The sequence below is a fragment of the Corella eumyota genome, chromosome 5 (genome assembly GCF_963082875.1).
Source record: "Corella eumyota chromosome 5, kaCorEumy4.1, whole genome shotgun sequence".
NCBI lineage: Eukaryota > Metazoa > Chordata > Ascidiacea > Phlebobranchia > Corellidae > Corella > Corella eumyota.
In genome coordinates, this window is record NC_137494.1 from 135,701 (window position 1) to 153,030 (window position 17,330).

A 17,330-nucleotide genomic window follows, 5' to 3' on the forward strand; every position below is an offset into this window, starting at 1 on the left:
CTTCACATTTTTCCCCACTTCCAGTGTAACCAGTCAAGCATGAACACTCATAAGCTCCTTCCTGATTGGTGCACAAGGCTGTGATGTCACAGACGTTTAAAGATGGGTCCGAACATTCGTCAATATCTGAAATTTAAATAAAATAATTAAAAAAAATTAAAATACAGAAAAATAATAAACTAAATTTTTTTTAGTTTAAATTTTACCTTGACAAGTAACTCCATCTCCAGTATATCCATTATTACAATTACATTCATAACCACCATTGTTGTTAGAACAAATAGCATTGATGACATCACAATTATTTGTATCACTTGAGGCACATTCATCAATATCTGTAATATATAATCAAATTAATAAAAATTACTAAATTTCAGGTAAATTATAATAACACAACACTGATCCAAAAGTTGTAAAAATACAAAACAAAATCAATAAAGTTTAACAATTTTACAAAATTTAAATGAATACAAAATAGAAACTCTTACCAATACAAACTCCATCAACGAGTTCGAAACCATCTTTACAAATGCATTCAAAAGAGTTTTCGGTGTTTTTACAAATAGTTGAATCATCGCAATTGTGCGACCCAGTCCCACAAAAATCACTCGCTGTGGAAGTAAAGTTAAACATTTAACAACTTAATTAAGATTGTCCAACATCATGAGTGTGGAAATATATTATTATCTCACCTGTACAACTGTTGACCCCATCTCCAATATACCCGACCTTACATTTGCAAACATGACTTCCTGGTGTGTTAGAACAAGTTGTTAAACCTACCAAACAAACATCGCTTCCATCTGTGCATTCATCAATGTCTGGAAATATAATCAAAAGGGTTAAATTTAATGATAATTTTTACACATAACTGTTAAAATTGTAACAAAATTGTGTCGTTTTTAGTTATTATTTCTTTAAAGTTTTACTATTTACCTTTACAAACATCGAGTTTAAGTTGGTATCCAGTCTTACAAGGACAAGTGTAGCTCCCAGGATTGTTTAAACATTGAGCATTAACTTCACAGCTCGCCTGTCCAGTTGAACATTCATCAATGTCTGAAAAATTGGGGTCAAATCAAATTTAAAAATTAAACTAAAAAGAGTTATTTAAATACATTACATATAAACCAGTATAACAACCCAACAACTTTGACTTAGAACCTACCTATGCATGTAATTCCATCTCCCTTGTAGCCCTTGTTACACTCACAAACAAAGCTACCAGCAGTATTTTTACAAGTTGCTTCATCAGCACAATTTGAGACTCCATCGGCACATTCATCAACATCTGCTCGAAACAACAATTTTATTAACTTTTAGCTTATATTTAGTTATTGTTAAGGTTACAACTAATATAGTATGGTTTGTAAAAATTCAATAAGAGTTTTGAAGAATAAAATTTCTTTGTGATTTGAACTGACCATGACAGTATGAGCTTGGGTCTCCATAATATCCGCTCTTACATTCACATGACCATCCTCCCTCCTCGTTGATACAAAGTGAGTTGATCCCGCAATCGTCACTCCCTTCCACACATTCATCAACATCTGTAACGGGGTAAAAATTGATTAAAATTTTTTAGTTTTATTAAAATTCATCAATTCATAAAAAAGACATTTTAAACCCACCTTTGCATTCTTCCCTTCCAACCCCAACAAATCCATATGAACAAACACAAGAATAATTTCCCTTTGTGTTCACACAATCAGCATTGTCCGCACAATTAAAGGTATCAGCACTTAAACATTCATCAATGTCTGTAAAATATCAAAAAACAAAACTAATTTCAAGCCAAGCACAATAGGATAAGAAATTTAACTATTACTGATAATAAAGTCTGGGCTACAATAACTCACCAGTACAAGTGGCATCATCTCCTTTCCTCTCATACCCCTGTGAGCAATTACAAACAAAACTTCCTTCGGTGTTGAAACATTCGGTGTTGGATGGACATCTTGAAACTGACTTCGTACATTCATTCACATCTATATTAAGAACATGTTACAAGACTTTGCACACATTAATTTTAAATTTTTAACTTAGCTGTTGTAAGACAAATATAAGACTTAGTATTATGTATAAGCATTTATTCAGTTATTTAAACAAAAAAATACAGAAAATAAAAAGTTTATGTTATTTAAGATAACACTAATTAGAGACAAATACCTTCACAGCTGACCCCATCACCATAGTAACCAGGTTCACACAAACAAACAAAACCACCTCCAGTATTTTTACATTCAGCATTTGTTGAACAATTATCAGTTAGGTCGGTGCATTCATCAACGTCTGTAATCAAAATATAAGAACTTTAATAAACATATCACTTAAAAAAAACGATTCATATTTAATAAAAAAGGAAAAAAAGGGGAACTTACCAATACAAAGTCCTTCGTTCATGATATATCCATCAACACAATCACAACTAAAACTTCCAATATTGTTGGTGCAAGCTGAGTTATCAGGACAGTTGCTTGTATTGGTTGAACATTCGTTTATATCTAAAATTAACAATACATTAATAAGTTGTAGTGTAACATATTTAATAAAAAAGCCAAGTTCAAAAATGTTGGCCCAAACAATATAACCATTAATAACAATGGAGTTTTCAAAATAGTCTCACCAGTGCATCCATAATTTCCATCTGATTCCAAGCCGTCTCCACACAAACACTCATAACCTTCCAATAAGTTTACACAAGTTGAATCCTCACTGCACTTTGCATCACCGTTCAGACATTCGTTTACATCTGAGAATATTTAATTTAAAATTAGTTTTAAGTAATTTCAACCCAACTCAAAATCCTATAAGTTTAATAGCTTAATATTATCTCTATGCTCAATAACTTAAAATAAAACAAACCTGAAGCTAATGTAGGGGCAACTGTCGTTGTTGTTTCAACTAAAAAAGTTAAATATTTTAAGTAATAACATTATTATCCATTTAGAATTCACATAAATAAAGTACCAGTAATTTGTATATTAAAACTAAATAACAACACGTTAAAAAACCAAGCATTAATTTGCAATTAACAACTAATTTACTCACCATTGCAGTAATTATAACCATCTCCAGTATATCCCTTATTACAAAAACATTTGTAACTTCCCCCATTGTTTAAACAATCGGCATTGTTTGCACATACATCGTTCAAGCATTCGTTTATATCTAAAGACGAATAAAGTTAAAAATAAGTTAAAGTTTTAAAATTGAACAAGAAATGTTAAGTTAAACATACCAACACAGTTGTTGATGGCATCCCCAGTATATCCAGGCTTGCAAGCACATTCATAACTTCCAGGTAAGTTGGTGCACTCAGCTAGTTGGTGGCATTTGTCCAATAAACATTCATCAACATCTACATTTTATAAAACAATAGGTTAAAAGCATTTCATTTTTATAATATACAAACAAATATTAAAATAGTTATTTTAAAATTAACTGAAATACTGAACCCACCTTGGCAAGTATCTCCATTTAGTTTATATCCTTGGTTACAAGCACAAGCAAAACTACCAGCAGTGTTCTGGCAATAACTTGAGTTCTGACAGTTCACCAACTCAACTGCTTCCACACATTCATTTATATCTGAACAAATATTAGGTTGGATAAATATCACGAAATAGCAGTGTTAGTAATCTAGTATATCAAATCTAGCTTTAATGTATTAAAAAACATTAGTTTACACTTACCTTTGCAATTGAACCCATCTCCTGTATACCCAGTCTTACAAACACAAACATAAGATCCAACAGTGTTCGTACAAGTTGCATAATCATCACATTTGTCCGAACTATCACTACATTCATCAATGTCTAGAAATATAAGCAAGTTTTATAGGTTTTTACCATGTAAATTTACTACAATCTACATAGCATATATGTTGTAAACCTACCAGAACATTGTTGCTTAGCATCACCAGTAAACCCAGTATTACAAGTGCAAGTATAACCTCCAATAAGGTTGCTACATGTCGAGTTATCGGTGCAGTTGTCTGTTCCCAAGTCACATTCATTAACGTCTAAATAAAAAAAGAAATATGTTTAATAAATGTCCTAAGTAAAAGTAATTAAAACATAAACAAAATTTACACCGTTTAAGCACTATAAATTAAACAAGCTAAATAATTTTATGCAGCAGATATTGTTAATAAAAAAAGCTTTACTTTTAACCCAACAAATTACTATTAATTTAACTAAGTCTTACCTATACAACCAGTATCCTTCATGACATATCCCTCCTTGCACTCACATACAAAACTTCCATCAGTGTTTGAACAAAGTGAGTCAACACAATCTGATGTCCCTTCGACACATTCATCAACGTCTAAAAAAACAAAATAATTAAATTTTATGTTACATCAAATCACATTTACAATATTGTAAAATATTGTTAGTATTCAAGTCTTACCTGTGCAGTTCACTCCATCCCCCCTGTATCCTACATCACAGTCACAAACATAACTTCCAGCAGTGTTTGTACAAGTTGCATTGGACGAACAATTGTTTAACTCATTACACTCGTTCACATCTATGGGAAAAGCATGTGGCATTAAAGTATATGTTTAAGAAACTTATAATAACAATACTACAACTGGATGTATTTAAAGGCAATAATAAATTAATATCTAATTTAATATGTATATAGATTGAATAAACAAAAAATTTTAACAACAACCTACCAATACAAACAAGGTTAGAGTTCTCTACAAATCCAGGTTTGCATTCGCAAGCAAATCCTCCATCCTCATTCAAACAAACTTGGTTTAAATCACAATCATGGGTCCCATCTTGGCATTCATTTATATCTGTTCATAAGAATATTAACATAATTAGTAAAGATTACAACTTTAAATCTCTAGTTGGTCATAGTAAAAAATAGTTTAACAAAATTCGGTTTTGAATGGATTTAAATATCTTACCTTTACAAACTGAGCCATCTGATACAAAGCCTTCAACACATTGGCACTTGAAGGATCCAGGAACGTTGGTACAATTAGCATTCTCATAACAAGTGTAACTCAAACATTCGTCAATATCTGTGTAAAATAATAGTTTTAAGAAATTTTCCTAAGGTTAAAATGATATTTGATTATAATTTTTTCTTATAAATTTAACAATGTTAAATAAAACTGAACCTTGACAGAAAGCTTCCCCATCTCCAGTAAAACCTTGCAAGCAATCACAATTATAACTTCCCGCAGTGTTTGAACAAGTGGCAGTTCGTGCACATAACTGGTCACTTGTGGTGCATTCATCAATATCTGGAAAACAAATATAATGTTAAGGAAAAAACCCAACAGCAATTCTGTTAATTGAAACATTTATCTATGTTTAAATACATAACATTATGCAGTTAAAAATGTCATTCATTAATTTAAAGGTATGACTATATATCTTATTTAACCCCTATGTTAGTGTTAACTGTTATCTTACCAATGCACTGCCTAAAAGGATCACCAGTAAAGCCCTTAGAACAATCACAAGTATAAGATCCCGGGACGTTTGTACACAAAGTGTTGTTGGCACATTGGTCTGTTTCTTCTACACATTCATCAACATCTGCATTGGCAAACAGAAGTTTAAATGTAAATATAGTGCAAACGTTTATAAGTAAGGTTAAATAATAAAATATTAAATTATGGAAAAAAATTGTAATTTTGTAAATTCTTAATCTTTCAAACCATTTAAACACTAGGTGGAGTATAAGTAGGATTTAATATAACTTACCAATACAGTTTACTCCATCTCCTGTATATCCATCCTTACAAGAACAACTGAAACTACTGACAGTGTTCAAACATTCTCCAGTATCTGCACAATTGTGCATTCCTAACTCACATTCATCTAGGTCTGTAAGGCAATAACTCAGTTATATAAAATACCATGGTTCAACAAAAATATAATACATAACCATAACATGTAAGTAGAAATTATTAAACTAGAATTAACAAGCAATAGAACCAATGATTTATTGTCCTACCATCACAGTTGGTGACACCATCTCCAGTATATCCCGCTATACAATCACATTTATATTGGTCACCAGGAAGGTTTATACACTGAGATAAAAGGTCGATGCAGTTTGGAGTTCCTTCTTTACAGCTATCTGCCACTGCAAAACAAAGTTTAAAGATTAGTTTTGTTTAAATACAGATCAATTTTAAGATTCCACTTGGAGTATTTTATTAATGAAGTAACTATTACCTGAACAGTAAACTGCCCCATCTCCATTAAAACCACTTGAACATTCACAATTGTAACTTCCCTCTGTGTCGTAACAATCAGCATTATCGGCACACAATCCAGTGGAAACTTCACATTCGTTAATATCTGAAAAAAGATTTTTAGTTGTTTAAAAATTCCAATTTTTTAAGTAATTTAAAAAAAAATCATCTACAACAACTTACTGTCACATTGAATATTTCCAACTCCTGTGTAACCTTCCTTACAAGAACAAACAAAACTTCCGAGAGTGTTCGAACAATCTGCATTTTCAACACAAGGCTGCACCAGAGAGCACTCGTCAATGTCTGCAGAATTACAGTTTTTAATAAAAAAGATAAAAATGGCTAACATTTAATTATTTTCTAACACTATTTAAAATCAATATTATCTGTTCAATAATAACTTAACAGCATACATTTAATAATTTTTATTGTTACTTCAAAGTTTACCTGTGCAAAGTGAATCAATGAGGTTGTATCCAGGCTTACAAACACACTCGAAACTCCCTCTAGTGTTTAAACATTCCGAATTTTCCTGACAACCGTGGGTGTCCAGCGTACACTCGTTTACATCTGAAAACATCAAATATTATCAATAACTCAAAATTTTTATTTATAGCAAACATTAAATTAACAAACACTTTAAACTTTCAACCCACCATCGCAAGCCAATCCATCCCCCTTGTATCCCTGCTTACAAGTACAAGTAAAACTTCCAACATTGTCCTCACAAACTGAGTTGGAATCACAGAGTTCAGTTGTTGTACATTCATCCACATCTAAAATAATACAAATATTATTTATTTAATATAATAAAAACTAATCGGTACTAACAAATATTTAAGAGTATAGTTTAATTGAGGTGACTTACTTGTGCAGTTAGTGACCCCATCTCCTTGGAAGCCTTCATTGCAATCACATTTAAAACTTCCATCTGTGTTTGTGCAAGTTGAATCTTTCAAGCAATTACTTCGATGGACCGAACATTCATCAATATCTGGTAACAAAATTAAATAGTTGTTAATTTAATTAAACTAGGTATACATAACTACACAATTTACTTTTAGTTTGTCTGCTTGAAATTGCAATAAATAATCTGTAAAGTGTATATTTACCAACAACCAATGTATAAGAAATATATTTATATTTAAATAATATTAAATTAAACCTACCAGAACACTGAACTGTAGCCTGCCCCTCATATCCAGGCTTGCAAAAGCATTTAAAAGATCCGACCAAGTTCTCACATTTGCTGTTCACCACACAGTTGTCCGTGCATAAAACACATTCATCCAAGTCTGATAACGTTTAAAATATTTAATAAAACAGCATTTGATTAATAATAGTGCTTTATGACATCAATATTCATAGGTTTAGTGACATCACAATAGTAAGACAAACCTGTGCAAGAATCTTCCCCAATTCCAGTCCCAGTAAAACCTTCTTTACATTCACAACTAAAACTTCCAATCTTGTTCGTGCAATCAGCATTTGTGTCACATACACTAGGTGTCGCTAAACACTCGTCGATGTCTGAAAAAGTTAAAGTTTTTAGTATTTTATATCCTATGTTCAGTTAAAACAAAACAAGATACAAATGTTAAACTTACCATTACAAGCAGTGTAAGGATCACCAGCAAAACCATCCAAACATTCACAAGTATAACTTCCGATATTATTCAGACACTTGGTGTCGCTCAAACAAGGGGAGGGAGACTGAGAGCATTCATCAACATCTATCAAAATAACAAAGTTTAAAGGTTAGCTTACAAATTGTTAAATTATATCAACACAGAAACGTTTTTCCACCTTTGCAGATGTTGTTTCCCACGTCAGTGTAACCTTGGAGGCAGGAACAAACAAACGAACCAATCGTGTTCAAGCATTCTGAGTTTGATTGACAGTCCACCTCACCAAATGAACATTCATCTTTATCTGCAATTTAATATTAAAATAAACGTTGTATACACAGTAACTTATGTAACATAAATATTAACTAACAAGTAGTAGTAACTTACAACCCTGTAATATATTTATATTTAAAAATAAAAATTAACAAACAGTCCATGAATTAATTAGCTTAATTATTTGGTATACAAAAAATTAAATTTATAATATCTTACCTGAACAAGAAGTTGTCCCATCTCCAATATAACCTTCAAAGCACTCGCAAACAAAACTTCCAACGTTGTTGGAACATTTAGAGTTAGTGACACATTTGCTGACCTCACTTGTGCATTCATTAATATCTTAAAATATTTAAAAAATTAAATATTATGACAAATTACAGCCTCACCCCATTAATATTGTTATTGTAAGTAAAAAAATAAAAGTTAGATTTATCTAAAATCTCACCTTCACAAATTCCATTAACATCGACATAACCTTCCAAACAAGCACAAACAAAGGACCCTATTGTGTTCTCACAATTACTATCTCCCGAGCATCTTGTTGTGTTGCCTTCACATTCATTGATGTCTGTAAGAAATTTTTTAAATTTGTTTAAGAAAAAATATTTTTCCACTGGGTAAATACAAATATTGCTATAGAACACACTTACCAATACACTCCCCTGTAGTTTCATCTGGTGTGTAGCCATTGGTGCATTTACATTCAAATGAACCAATCAGATTCAAGCAAACTTGGTTGTCTGAGCATTTAGCCTCACCCAATCCACATTCATCTTTGTCTGCAAGTTTAAAATTTGATTATTTAAAGTCTTAGTTTTTTAACTGAATGTAATCCAGTGTTATTGTACTAACCTTCACAAGTAGTTTCAGGGCTTCCAATAAACCCATCTTTGCACTTGCAAGTAAAACTTCCAACATTGTTCAAACATTCTGTGTTGGCAACACTGCATTTGTCCACCTCATCACATTCGTTTATATCTAAAAATATTTAAATTTACCAAACTGAAAATTTACTCAAAAACTGATTTTAAATTCATAGTAAAGTATGTAAACCCTTACCTTCGCAGCCATTGTAACCATCATCAATGAACCCATTGTTACACGAACAAGAATAACTTCCATTGTTGTTCACACAAATTGCATCACCATCACAGATAGCTTCTCCATTCGAACATTCATCTATGTCTGTGAAGTAATGCAGTCATTAAAGAACAAATTCGTTTTTGCATTAAAAGACTAAATTCAGAGCATAAAATAAATGTTGACATTAAAGTTGTGTTTACCTAAACATGGATCTCCGGTATAACCTTGGCTGCAAACACATTCATAAGTCCCAGCTTTGTTGATACAATCTTGATTTATATCACATTTAGCCGAGCCATCAGCACATTCGTTGATGTCTGCAAATGGTTTAAATTAGAACTTTATACACTGATACTGTTTTACACTATTAAATATTTTAAATAATATTACAGTTTTTATTGGGCTTATTCATCAGGACAGTGTCAATACCACAGCCACAAGTAAATTTATATTTACAGAATACAAAATATAAAAATAAAAAACATTTAACCCACCATCACATGAAAGCTTTCCATCTCCAGTAAATCCAGCGTTACAACGACAAGTAAACGATCCAACCAAGTTCTTGCACATTGCTTCAGGAGCACAAGAATCAGGTTCATCACATTCATTTACATCTGGGATATAAATTTAGTGATAAGTACTGCATAGCATAATAAGTTTTATTTTTAATTTATTTAATGTCCTCTTTGCCTACCTGCACAGTTTCCATCTTGATCTAGGGTAAACCCATCATTACAAACACATTCAAAACTTCCAATTTTGTTCACACATTCAGAGTTCTTCTGGCAAGTTGCATCAGTTGTGAGACATTCGTTTACATCTAAAAATAAAGATTTAAATAACTGCTTTGTAAAACTACTATGTAGCAGTTATATTTAATTTTTAAGTCTTATGTTATTGTTTCTTCTGTATTGCAACACAAGTTTGTTTAAAGCATTAAAAATATAATGTACCTGAGCAAACTTGAGTAGGGATTCCTTGGTAACCTTGACTACAAACACAATCATAACTTCCATCTGTGTTTGAACAATCAGAGTTTTGTACACAGTTGGTTGTGTTTGGGTTCAAACATTCATCGATGTCTGTAAATAACAGTAGTTTTATTAAGACTAGTACCCTTTACATTAAAATAAACACAATTTAAATAAAAATAGAAAACTAATTCAAACTTTAAAAGCAACAAGTAAACGCTTTTAAATCCTAATGCCCACCTATACACTCTGTGTATCCATCTCCAGTGTACCCAGGTTTGCAAACACAAACGAAAGATCCAACATTGTCTTTACATTCAGAGTTCAATACACTGCAACTGGTCTCATTTAAGCATTCGTTTATATCTAGTAGAAAGTAAAGAAGTTAAAAAAATGCAACATTATTGCATGTTAAGCAAAAAAAAGATAAAATAATGTTTATTATTAAATAATAAGATTACATTATTCTTAAAGTCTTACTTTCACAACTGCCATCCACCATCTGAAAGCCAGGATCACAAATACATTCATATCCTCCCTCAGTGTTCAAACATTGAGAGTTTTCCACACATAATTGAGGTGTTTCACTGCATTCATCTATGTCTGTAATTTAAAAATAAAATTATAAAATAACTTAACAAAATTATAATTTATTCTAGGCTAATTTCGCGCCTTAAACACGGAGTAACTTTTATTGACCTTGTTTCGAGTGACTTTGACGGTTTGCGATCTTATAGTTTATATTTACCTAACAATTAATCTGCTAATTAATTTGAGTTTTACAGATATATTGCCTTGAATTTTACAGAGAACTCAAGGCCAATACTAATAAAAGCAGTGTGAATTGAACCCAGAACCTAATGAAGTAAGGCCAAGTGTTTACTACGCAACACAATACTCCCATTATATTATTTAAAGGGTAGAAGTAACAAACTTACCAGTACATTCACTAGCATAAGGATCTCCAATATAACCTTGTTCACATGTGCAAGTGAACTTTCCAACAGTGTTGTTGCAGAATGAGTTAACTTGACATGTGTCGATGCCCTCAGCACATTCATCAATGTCTGCAACATAACATGAGGGTTAAATATAAAATAATAATCAGCCTTTACCTAGTATAAATACTTGTGTTAATATTTTTAAAAGTTAAACCCACCTTGACATTCTTCAGTAGCAACTCCTCTGTACCCATTCCTACATTCACACTCATAACTCCCTCTAGTGTTCAAACATTTTGACCTTGCTACACAATCAAAGGTCGTTTTGTCTTCTAGGCATTCGTCAATATCTGCATCATATTAAATAAGAATGAAATTATTTCTACGCTTGATATTATAAGGTTTAAATTAAATGTAAAATAATATTATCAAATCATTAAACCCACCAGCACATTGATCTCCATCTTGTTCGAACCCAGTCTTACAAACACATTCGTAACTTCCAACAGTGTTTGTACATTCAGTTGGATCCGAACATAAGTTGCTCGTCTCTTTGCATTCATTTACATCTATTAAACAAATGTTAAATTACAACCAACAAAAAGGAAAAAATACTTTTATAGACAAAGTCATATTATTGCATAAATCTTAATTTAAATTTCGTAAAAACTTGATTACAAAAATTATTAAATTAATTTTACAAAAGATATATTAACAAATCTTAAGCCAGTATACAAGACTCACCAACGCAGCCTGAATGTCCATTGCCAGTGTACCCATCATTACAAACACAAATGTAACTTCCAATCGTGTTCTGACATGCAGCATCTTCACTACATTTTGCCTCACCTACTGCACACTCATCTATGTCTGTGGAGAGTTTAAATACATATTAAAACATATGTTAAACAAATACTCATAATGTAACATAACTTTAGATAATAACAAACATAATTTACAGACCTTACTTCTTACACTATATATTACAAAATAACATAACTTTAACAAATAAAAAATAAGAAAAGTAATGCCACACAAACTCATAACAAAAATTAAAAATTTAGATAAAAAGTTTTGATAAATGTGTCAAGTATAGGCCAATGTGCACTGGGTTTATGTGGCATTAGTTTTCCATTTTGGTAGTTACCAGCGCAGTTAAAAGGATCAATATTGTTGTAACCAGGTCTACATTTGCATTGAAAACTGCCATGTGTGTTTATACAAACTGCCAAAACATGACAACTATGTGTTCCCAGTGCACATTCGTCTATATCTACACATTTAAATTCAGTTTTACACACTTCTTCATATTATTTTTTGTTTACATTCAATGATTTCTTATTCCTAACATGAAATTACTAACTTAGCATGTTTTAACTGGCAACAGTACAATTTGTGACATGGTTAATACATTCCACAAAAACAACATAAACTATCAACTTTACCTGCTGGTGTAGTGGTTATTACATCATTGCGTTTGCTCACTAAAAATCAAAATAAGTTACAGTTAAAAAAAGTTTATATTCAAACTTACAATATCAAAATTAAATTAAAATATAAATTAAAAAAACAAAGCTTGATGGCTAAACTATATATATCTTACATATAAGCATATGTATTTTATTACTCTGTATCGATATATAACTTACATTCACAAATATAGTAGGGATCCCCCATATACCCCGACAAACACTGACATGTGAAGCTACCTCCTTCATTCAGACATTCTGTGTTCAATCCACAATTGTTCAAGCTTTCCAATGAGCATTCATCTATGTCTGTTAAAATTAAAAAATTCTTTTTTTTTAACGAATACAAAAGTTGGTACAGTAAAAAAATATTAAATTCCTACCTATTTGTGATTATATCAATCACCAAAGTTTTTATTTTTTTTTGTTAATTAAAAGTATTTTTATACAGAAATAAACCAGATATTTTACCTTGACATTGATCCAATCCATCACCAGTATACCCAGCATCACAAGGACAGGTATAACTCCCCCTAGTGTTAGTACATGTAGAGTGTGTGGCACATTCACTTTGGCCATTTGTGCATTCGTTAACATCTTCATAGGAACAGAATGGATTAATAATATTATTAAAAATAACTTTTTATTGTGGTTTATAAAACCCTGGCTTAAAACTTATAAAAAAATTAAAGACTAACCATCACAATTATATCCATTTCCAGTGAATCCAGGCAAGCAATTACATTTAAAAGAACCGACTGTGTTGATACAAACTCCATCCGTGTGGCATTGGGCGATGCCAAGCGCACATTCGTCCATGTCTAAATATAAAAATGTTAGTTAAATACGGTGATTTTGTTAAAAAATTATGACAAAAAAACAGTAAATTATTTAGTTTAAAAAATTCAATCTTTAAATAATCTGATCCCATAATTTTATTAAATTAAAAAAAATGGAATAACTATATATCACATTATTTAATAATTAACTTAGTATACATAAAGGTATATTAATACAAATCAAATCCTATATTCTCACCATCACATGAGGTTTGTGGAGTTCCAATGAAACCATTTAAACAAGAAGAACACTCATAACTCCCCTCTAAGTCTTTACATTTAGAGTTTGGGACACATTTGTGGGTTTTGTCAACACACTCATTGATGTCTGTTGTAGAATAAATTAAAATAAGTTTAGGTATGTTGTTGGGAAAGTAAATAATAATAAACGAAGACATACAAAAATATTGTTTAATTTTGAAACTTACTCTCGCAATAAAGATATCCAGACCCTGAATAACCTGCTTTGCAAGCACAAGTAAAACTCCCGTTGTTGTTTAAACAATCCGAGTTTAAAACACAATTCGAAGTTCCAATCTCACATTCGTTGATGTCTGCAAGGACAGAAGTAAGTGTTAAACCATAATTTACATTAACTAAGTAAAAAAGGTTTTCCATGCATTAATAAAAGTAATAGAAATATATACAACAAATATTACATTAATGCAATGAAAAAAGACAATTTAATGATTTAAAACATGTATTTTTGTTTACAAAAAGATTTTATATTATGTTATAGAATGGTCACCTAACCCATGAATATAAAGCCTTAACTTACCTTCACACTGATCGTAAGAGTTTAGTTCAAAGCCAGGTTTACAGTTACACTCATATCCATCAAACAAGTTTGAACAAACAGAGTTGGGAGGACAATAATAAGTTTTTTCAGCACATTCATCAATGTCTGGAAAATAAAGGAAAACGAATATTTAAATCAAGTAAATGAAATATATTTGACACTGTTTTTATATAACACATTTTAATTAAGATTTTATCACTTAATTAAAATCCACCAAAATTTTATAAAAAATTAAGCTAAAACACAATTAAATAAAGTTTTTACCAGCACAAGTTTGGTTCTGCAGCATCCTGAACCCATGAAAACAAGAACACGAAAAACTTCTGGGAAGATTTAAACATTCGGCATTTTCGTCACATGGATATTGCTCACATTCGTTTATATCTAATAAGCATCAAATTTAACAATCAAACTATGTCCAAACATAAAGTTCAATTGTTATTAGAGTTAAAAATATTGTTAACATTATGTTACCTGTGCAAGTTTGATCAAATTCATCGGTGAAGCCCTCTGAACATTTACAAACAAAACTTCCATCTGTGTTTGAACATTGGGTATTACCCTGACATACTGGATCAGCATTCAAACATTCATCAACATCTGAGAAAATATAAGTTACATTATAAATTGCTATATTCTGAAATATGAGTGTCAATACTATCAGTTGTATTATATATCCCTACCTTCACAGCTAGAAGATGTGGCGTTGAACAACAACCCAGGCTTGCAAGAGCAATTAAAAGATCCAGGGACATTTAAGCAAATTTGTTCGTTGTTGCAGTTATTCAAGTTTCCGGCACATTCGTCAATATCTGTTGTGGTCAAAATATCATTAAATAAATTGCTTAATATGTAGAATATATAATAACAATAAAATGTTTAAAAAGCAATGCAAATATGGGGGAATTTTTATGTTGTTTAAAGCATTTCTTTAAATTAAAGTTATATTTACCATTGCACTGTACAGTTGGATCCCCTTTGTACCCTTGCTCACATAAACATTCAGACCCTTGGTCCAAGTTTCGACATTCAGCATTTAAACCACATGGGTTTGAGAGACATTCGTTTATTTCTGTAAGTAAGAAAGAAATGTAATTACAATTTTTTTATATCACTATTACAAAACACAAAATAATTGATGATTATTCTGGGTTATATTTAGCTAAAATAATAATGAAGTTTTTATATGTTAACTGCTTGCAAGCAGGCTTAAAAATTAAGATAAAATATTAACTTTTATTTTTACCTGTGCAATTTACACTGGGATCTCCAGTATACCCTTTTTGGCATTTACAACTAAAACTTCCAATCAAGTTCGTACAAACTGCTGTAGTTGAACAATTATTATCGGGCAGTAGGCACTCATTGATGTCTGCAAATAAATTAGTATTAAACAGTTTAAAAATTGTGTAAAAAACTATTTTAAAAAAAAGGTTTTAATTGTTCACATGAAAATGAATTGTAACATTATTTAAAGTAGAATGACTTTTAAATTAATAAACCAACATTACTACCAGTGTGGTTTAGTGGTTGCAACACTTGGGTTCATAACATGATGTCCTAGGACCAATTACAATATTAATTATCAGGCAATTATATTCAATAATATCTTAAACTGGCAAAGTCAACTCCAGACTGGGTCGGGCAACAAATGTTACTTTATGTTTAAGCTTTAAAGTCAACCTTTCCACACTGCAAATAAATACAAAAAGTCATATTTACTACCAACCTGAACACCCAGTTATCTTTCCTTCCCCTTCAAAGCCATCTTTACAATCACAATCATAACTTCCAATTGTGTTCGAACAATCTGAGTTTTTGTCGCATTGTTCAACACCGGTCTCACACTCGTTTATATCTGTTAAAAAAAATTTAAATTAGAAATATAAAACTTAATAGTAAATGTAATTATTTAAAGAATTTTTAAATTTTAATAATTTGCGTTTTTTTACATAAATTGTTTAAAATTCTACTAGCCTAACTAACAAAAACCACAGTAAATAAAATAAAAATCAAGTCTTACCTTCACAGACTCCTTTGTTGTTGAGTTGAAACCCAGAATCACAAACACAACTAAAACTTCCCTTCTCGTTTAAACATTGTGAGTTTAATCCACAAGGTGGCGGTGTAGACTCACATTCATCAACATCTACGATTGGACAAATATGTAAAGTTTTAGGGTAAGCAGTTTGTTAATTAAGTACAAAAGAATATTACTATCTGATTAAATGTAAACTCAACTTTAAAGGGTAATTAAAAACAACACTAACCGAGACAATAAGTTTCCCCATCTCCAGTAAAACCTTCCAAACAATTACAATCAAACCCTCCCTCAGTGTTTGTGCAAGTTGCTTTAACATTACATGGACTTATAGGGTTCAAACATTCGTTTATATCTGTTACAAAGCACAGAAGTTAGTTTATACACAATATAATTTAACCCTTCTATTGTTAAAATTATAATTAATAATTAATTTAAGTTAATTAGCTTCTTTAGCACCCACCAACACAATTAACTCCGGCCTCTCCAGTATACCCAGGTTTGCATCCACACAAATAACTTCCAGGTGTGTTGAAACATTCAGATTTATTAGAACAAGTATCTTCAACATCACATTCGTTTATATCTAAAATAGGAATTTAAATTATTATTTGACCGCTAATTAATACTGTTTTGTCTTATTATGTTAAAAATATATGTAATAACAATTACCATCACAGATTAAAATTCCATCACCAGTAAAACCATTTTTACAACTGCAAGTGAATGACCCCATTGTGTTTGAACAATCAGCATTGTTGTCACAATTATGTGTTCCATGCGAGCATTCATCGATGTCTGTAAGTGAAATTATTAATAAACTGAAAAACTTAAACACAAGAATAACTTGAGGTATGGAAAAAATGCACAATAAATTAAGGTTTTATTAAGTTAGAGTAAAAGTGTTAATTTTACCTCTGCAAACAACTCCACTTCCAGTAAAACCTTGAATACACTCACAATGATAACTTCCAACCACATCAGTGCATGTGGCATTACTTGAACAGTTGTGAGAATTATCCAAACATTCATCAATATCTGAAAA

The 17,330-nt window shown here is 31.0% G+C and overlaps 1 protein-coding gene across 1 annotated transcript in view; it reads right to left on the reverse strand.

Moving 5' to 3' along the window:
- Positions 1-17,330, reverse strand: part of LOC145752431 (uncharacterized) — a 47,930-nt gene that overhangs the window by 10,343 nt on the left and 20,257 nt on the right. The window contains exons 70-136 of the mRNA XM_082568718.1: positions 17,201-17,323; positions 16,958-17,083; positions 16,749-16,871; positions 16,515-16,640; positions 16,268-16,393; positions 15,974-16,102; positions 15,491-15,616; positions 15,197-15,316; positions 14,928-15,056; positions 14,719-14,844; positions 14,509-14,628; positions 14,224-14,349; positions 13,874-13,999; positions 13,645-13,773; positions 13,305-13,427; positions 13,078-13,203; positions 12,787-12,915; positions 12,583-12,621; positions 11,882-12,007; positions 11,584-11,706; positions 11,356-11,487; positions 11,135-11,263; positions 10,677-10,799; positions 10,437-10,562; positions 10,179-10,307; positions 9,920-10,045; positions 9,717-9,839; positions 9,423-9,539; positions 9,199-9,324; positions 8,992-9,117; positions 8,790-8,918; positions 8,585-8,707; positions 8,353-8,478; positions 8,039-8,164; positions 7,840-7,965; positions 7,631-7,762; positions 7,402-7,527; positions 7,101-7,226; positions 6,889-7,008; positions 6,680-6,802; positions 6,413-6,535; positions 6,210-6,335; positions 5,986-6,117; positions 5,733-5,855; positions 5,439-5,564; positions 5,141-5,266; positions 4,925-5,041; positions 4,685-4,810; positions 4,414-4,533; positions 4,210-4,329; positions 3,899-4,024; positions 3,696-3,818; positions 3,463-3,591; positions 3,242-3,361; positions 3,052-3,171; positions 2,866-2,904; positions 2,627-2,752; positions 2,382-2,504; positions 2,170-2,292; positions 1,860-1,988; positions 1,632-1,760; positions 1,425-1,550; positions 1,169-1,291; positions 937-1,059; positions 693-821; positions 489-611; positions 1-126 (exon numbers count right to left, since the gene is read on the reverse strand). Of these exons, the coding sequence (XP_082424844.1) occupies positions 1-126; positions 489-611; positions 693-821; positions 937-1,059; positions 1,169-1,291; positions 1,425-1,550; positions 1,632-1,760; positions 1,860-1,988; positions 2,170-2,292; positions 2,382-2,504; positions 2,627-2,752; positions 2,866-2,904; positions 3,052-3,171; positions 3,242-3,361; positions 3,463-3,591; positions 3,696-3,818; positions 3,899-4,024; positions 4,210-4,329; positions 4,414-4,533; positions 4,685-4,810; positions 4,925-5,041; positions 5,141-5,266; positions 5,439-5,564; positions 5,733-5,855; positions 5,986-6,117; positions 6,210-6,335; positions 6,413-6,535; positions 6,680-6,802; positions 6,889-7,008; positions 7,101-7,226; positions 7,402-7,527; positions 7,631-7,762; positions 7,840-7,965; positions 8,039-8,164; positions 8,353-8,478; positions 8,585-8,707; positions 8,790-8,918; positions 8,992-9,117; positions 9,199-9,324; positions 9,423-9,539; positions 9,717-9,839; positions 9,920-10,045; positions 10,179-10,307; positions 10,437-10,562; positions 10,677-10,799; positions 11,135-11,263; positions 11,356-11,487; positions 11,584-11,706; positions 11,882-12,007; positions 12,583-12,621; positions 12,787-12,915; positions 13,078-13,203; positions 13,305-13,427; positions 13,645-13,773; positions 13,874-13,999; positions 14,224-14,349; positions 14,509-14,628; positions 14,719-14,844; positions 14,928-15,056; positions 15,197-15,316; positions 15,491-15,616; positions 15,974-16,102; positions 16,268-16,393; positions 16,515-16,640; positions 16,749-16,871; positions 16,958-17,083; positions 17,201-17,323 (8,211 nt within the window). The remainder of the gene's footprint in view (positions 127-488; positions 612-692; positions 822-936; positions 1,060-1,168; positions 1,292-1,424; positions 1,551-1,631; positions 1,761-1,859; positions 1,989-2,169; positions 2,293-2,381; positions 2,505-2,626; positions 2,753-2,865; positions 2,905-3,051; positions 3,172-3,241; positions 3,362-3,462; positions 3,592-3,695; positions 3,819-3,898; positions 4,025-4,209; positions 4,330-4,413; positions 4,534-4,684; positions 4,811-4,924; positions 5,042-5,140; positions 5,267-5,438; positions 5,565-5,732; positions 5,856-5,985; positions 6,118-6,209; positions 6,336-6,412; positions 6,536-6,679; positions 6,803-6,888; positions 7,009-7,100; positions 7,227-7,401; positions 7,528-7,630; positions 7,763-7,839; positions 7,966-8,038; positions 8,165-8,352; positions 8,479-8,584; positions 8,708-8,789; positions 8,919-8,991; positions 9,118-9,198; positions 9,325-9,422; positions 9,540-9,716; positions 9,840-9,919; positions 10,046-10,178; positions 10,308-10,436; positions 10,563-10,676; positions 10,800-11,134; positions 11,264-11,355; positions 11,488-11,583; positions 11,707-11,881; positions 12,008-12,582; positions 12,622-12,786; positions 12,916-13,077; positions 13,204-13,304; positions 13,428-13,644; positions 13,774-13,873; positions 14,000-14,223; positions 14,350-14,508; positions 14,629-14,718; positions 14,845-14,927; positions 15,057-15,196; positions 15,317-15,490; positions 15,617-15,973; positions 16,103-16,267; positions 16,394-16,514; positions 16,641-16,748; positions 16,872-16,957; positions 17,084-17,200; positions 17,324-17,330) is intronic.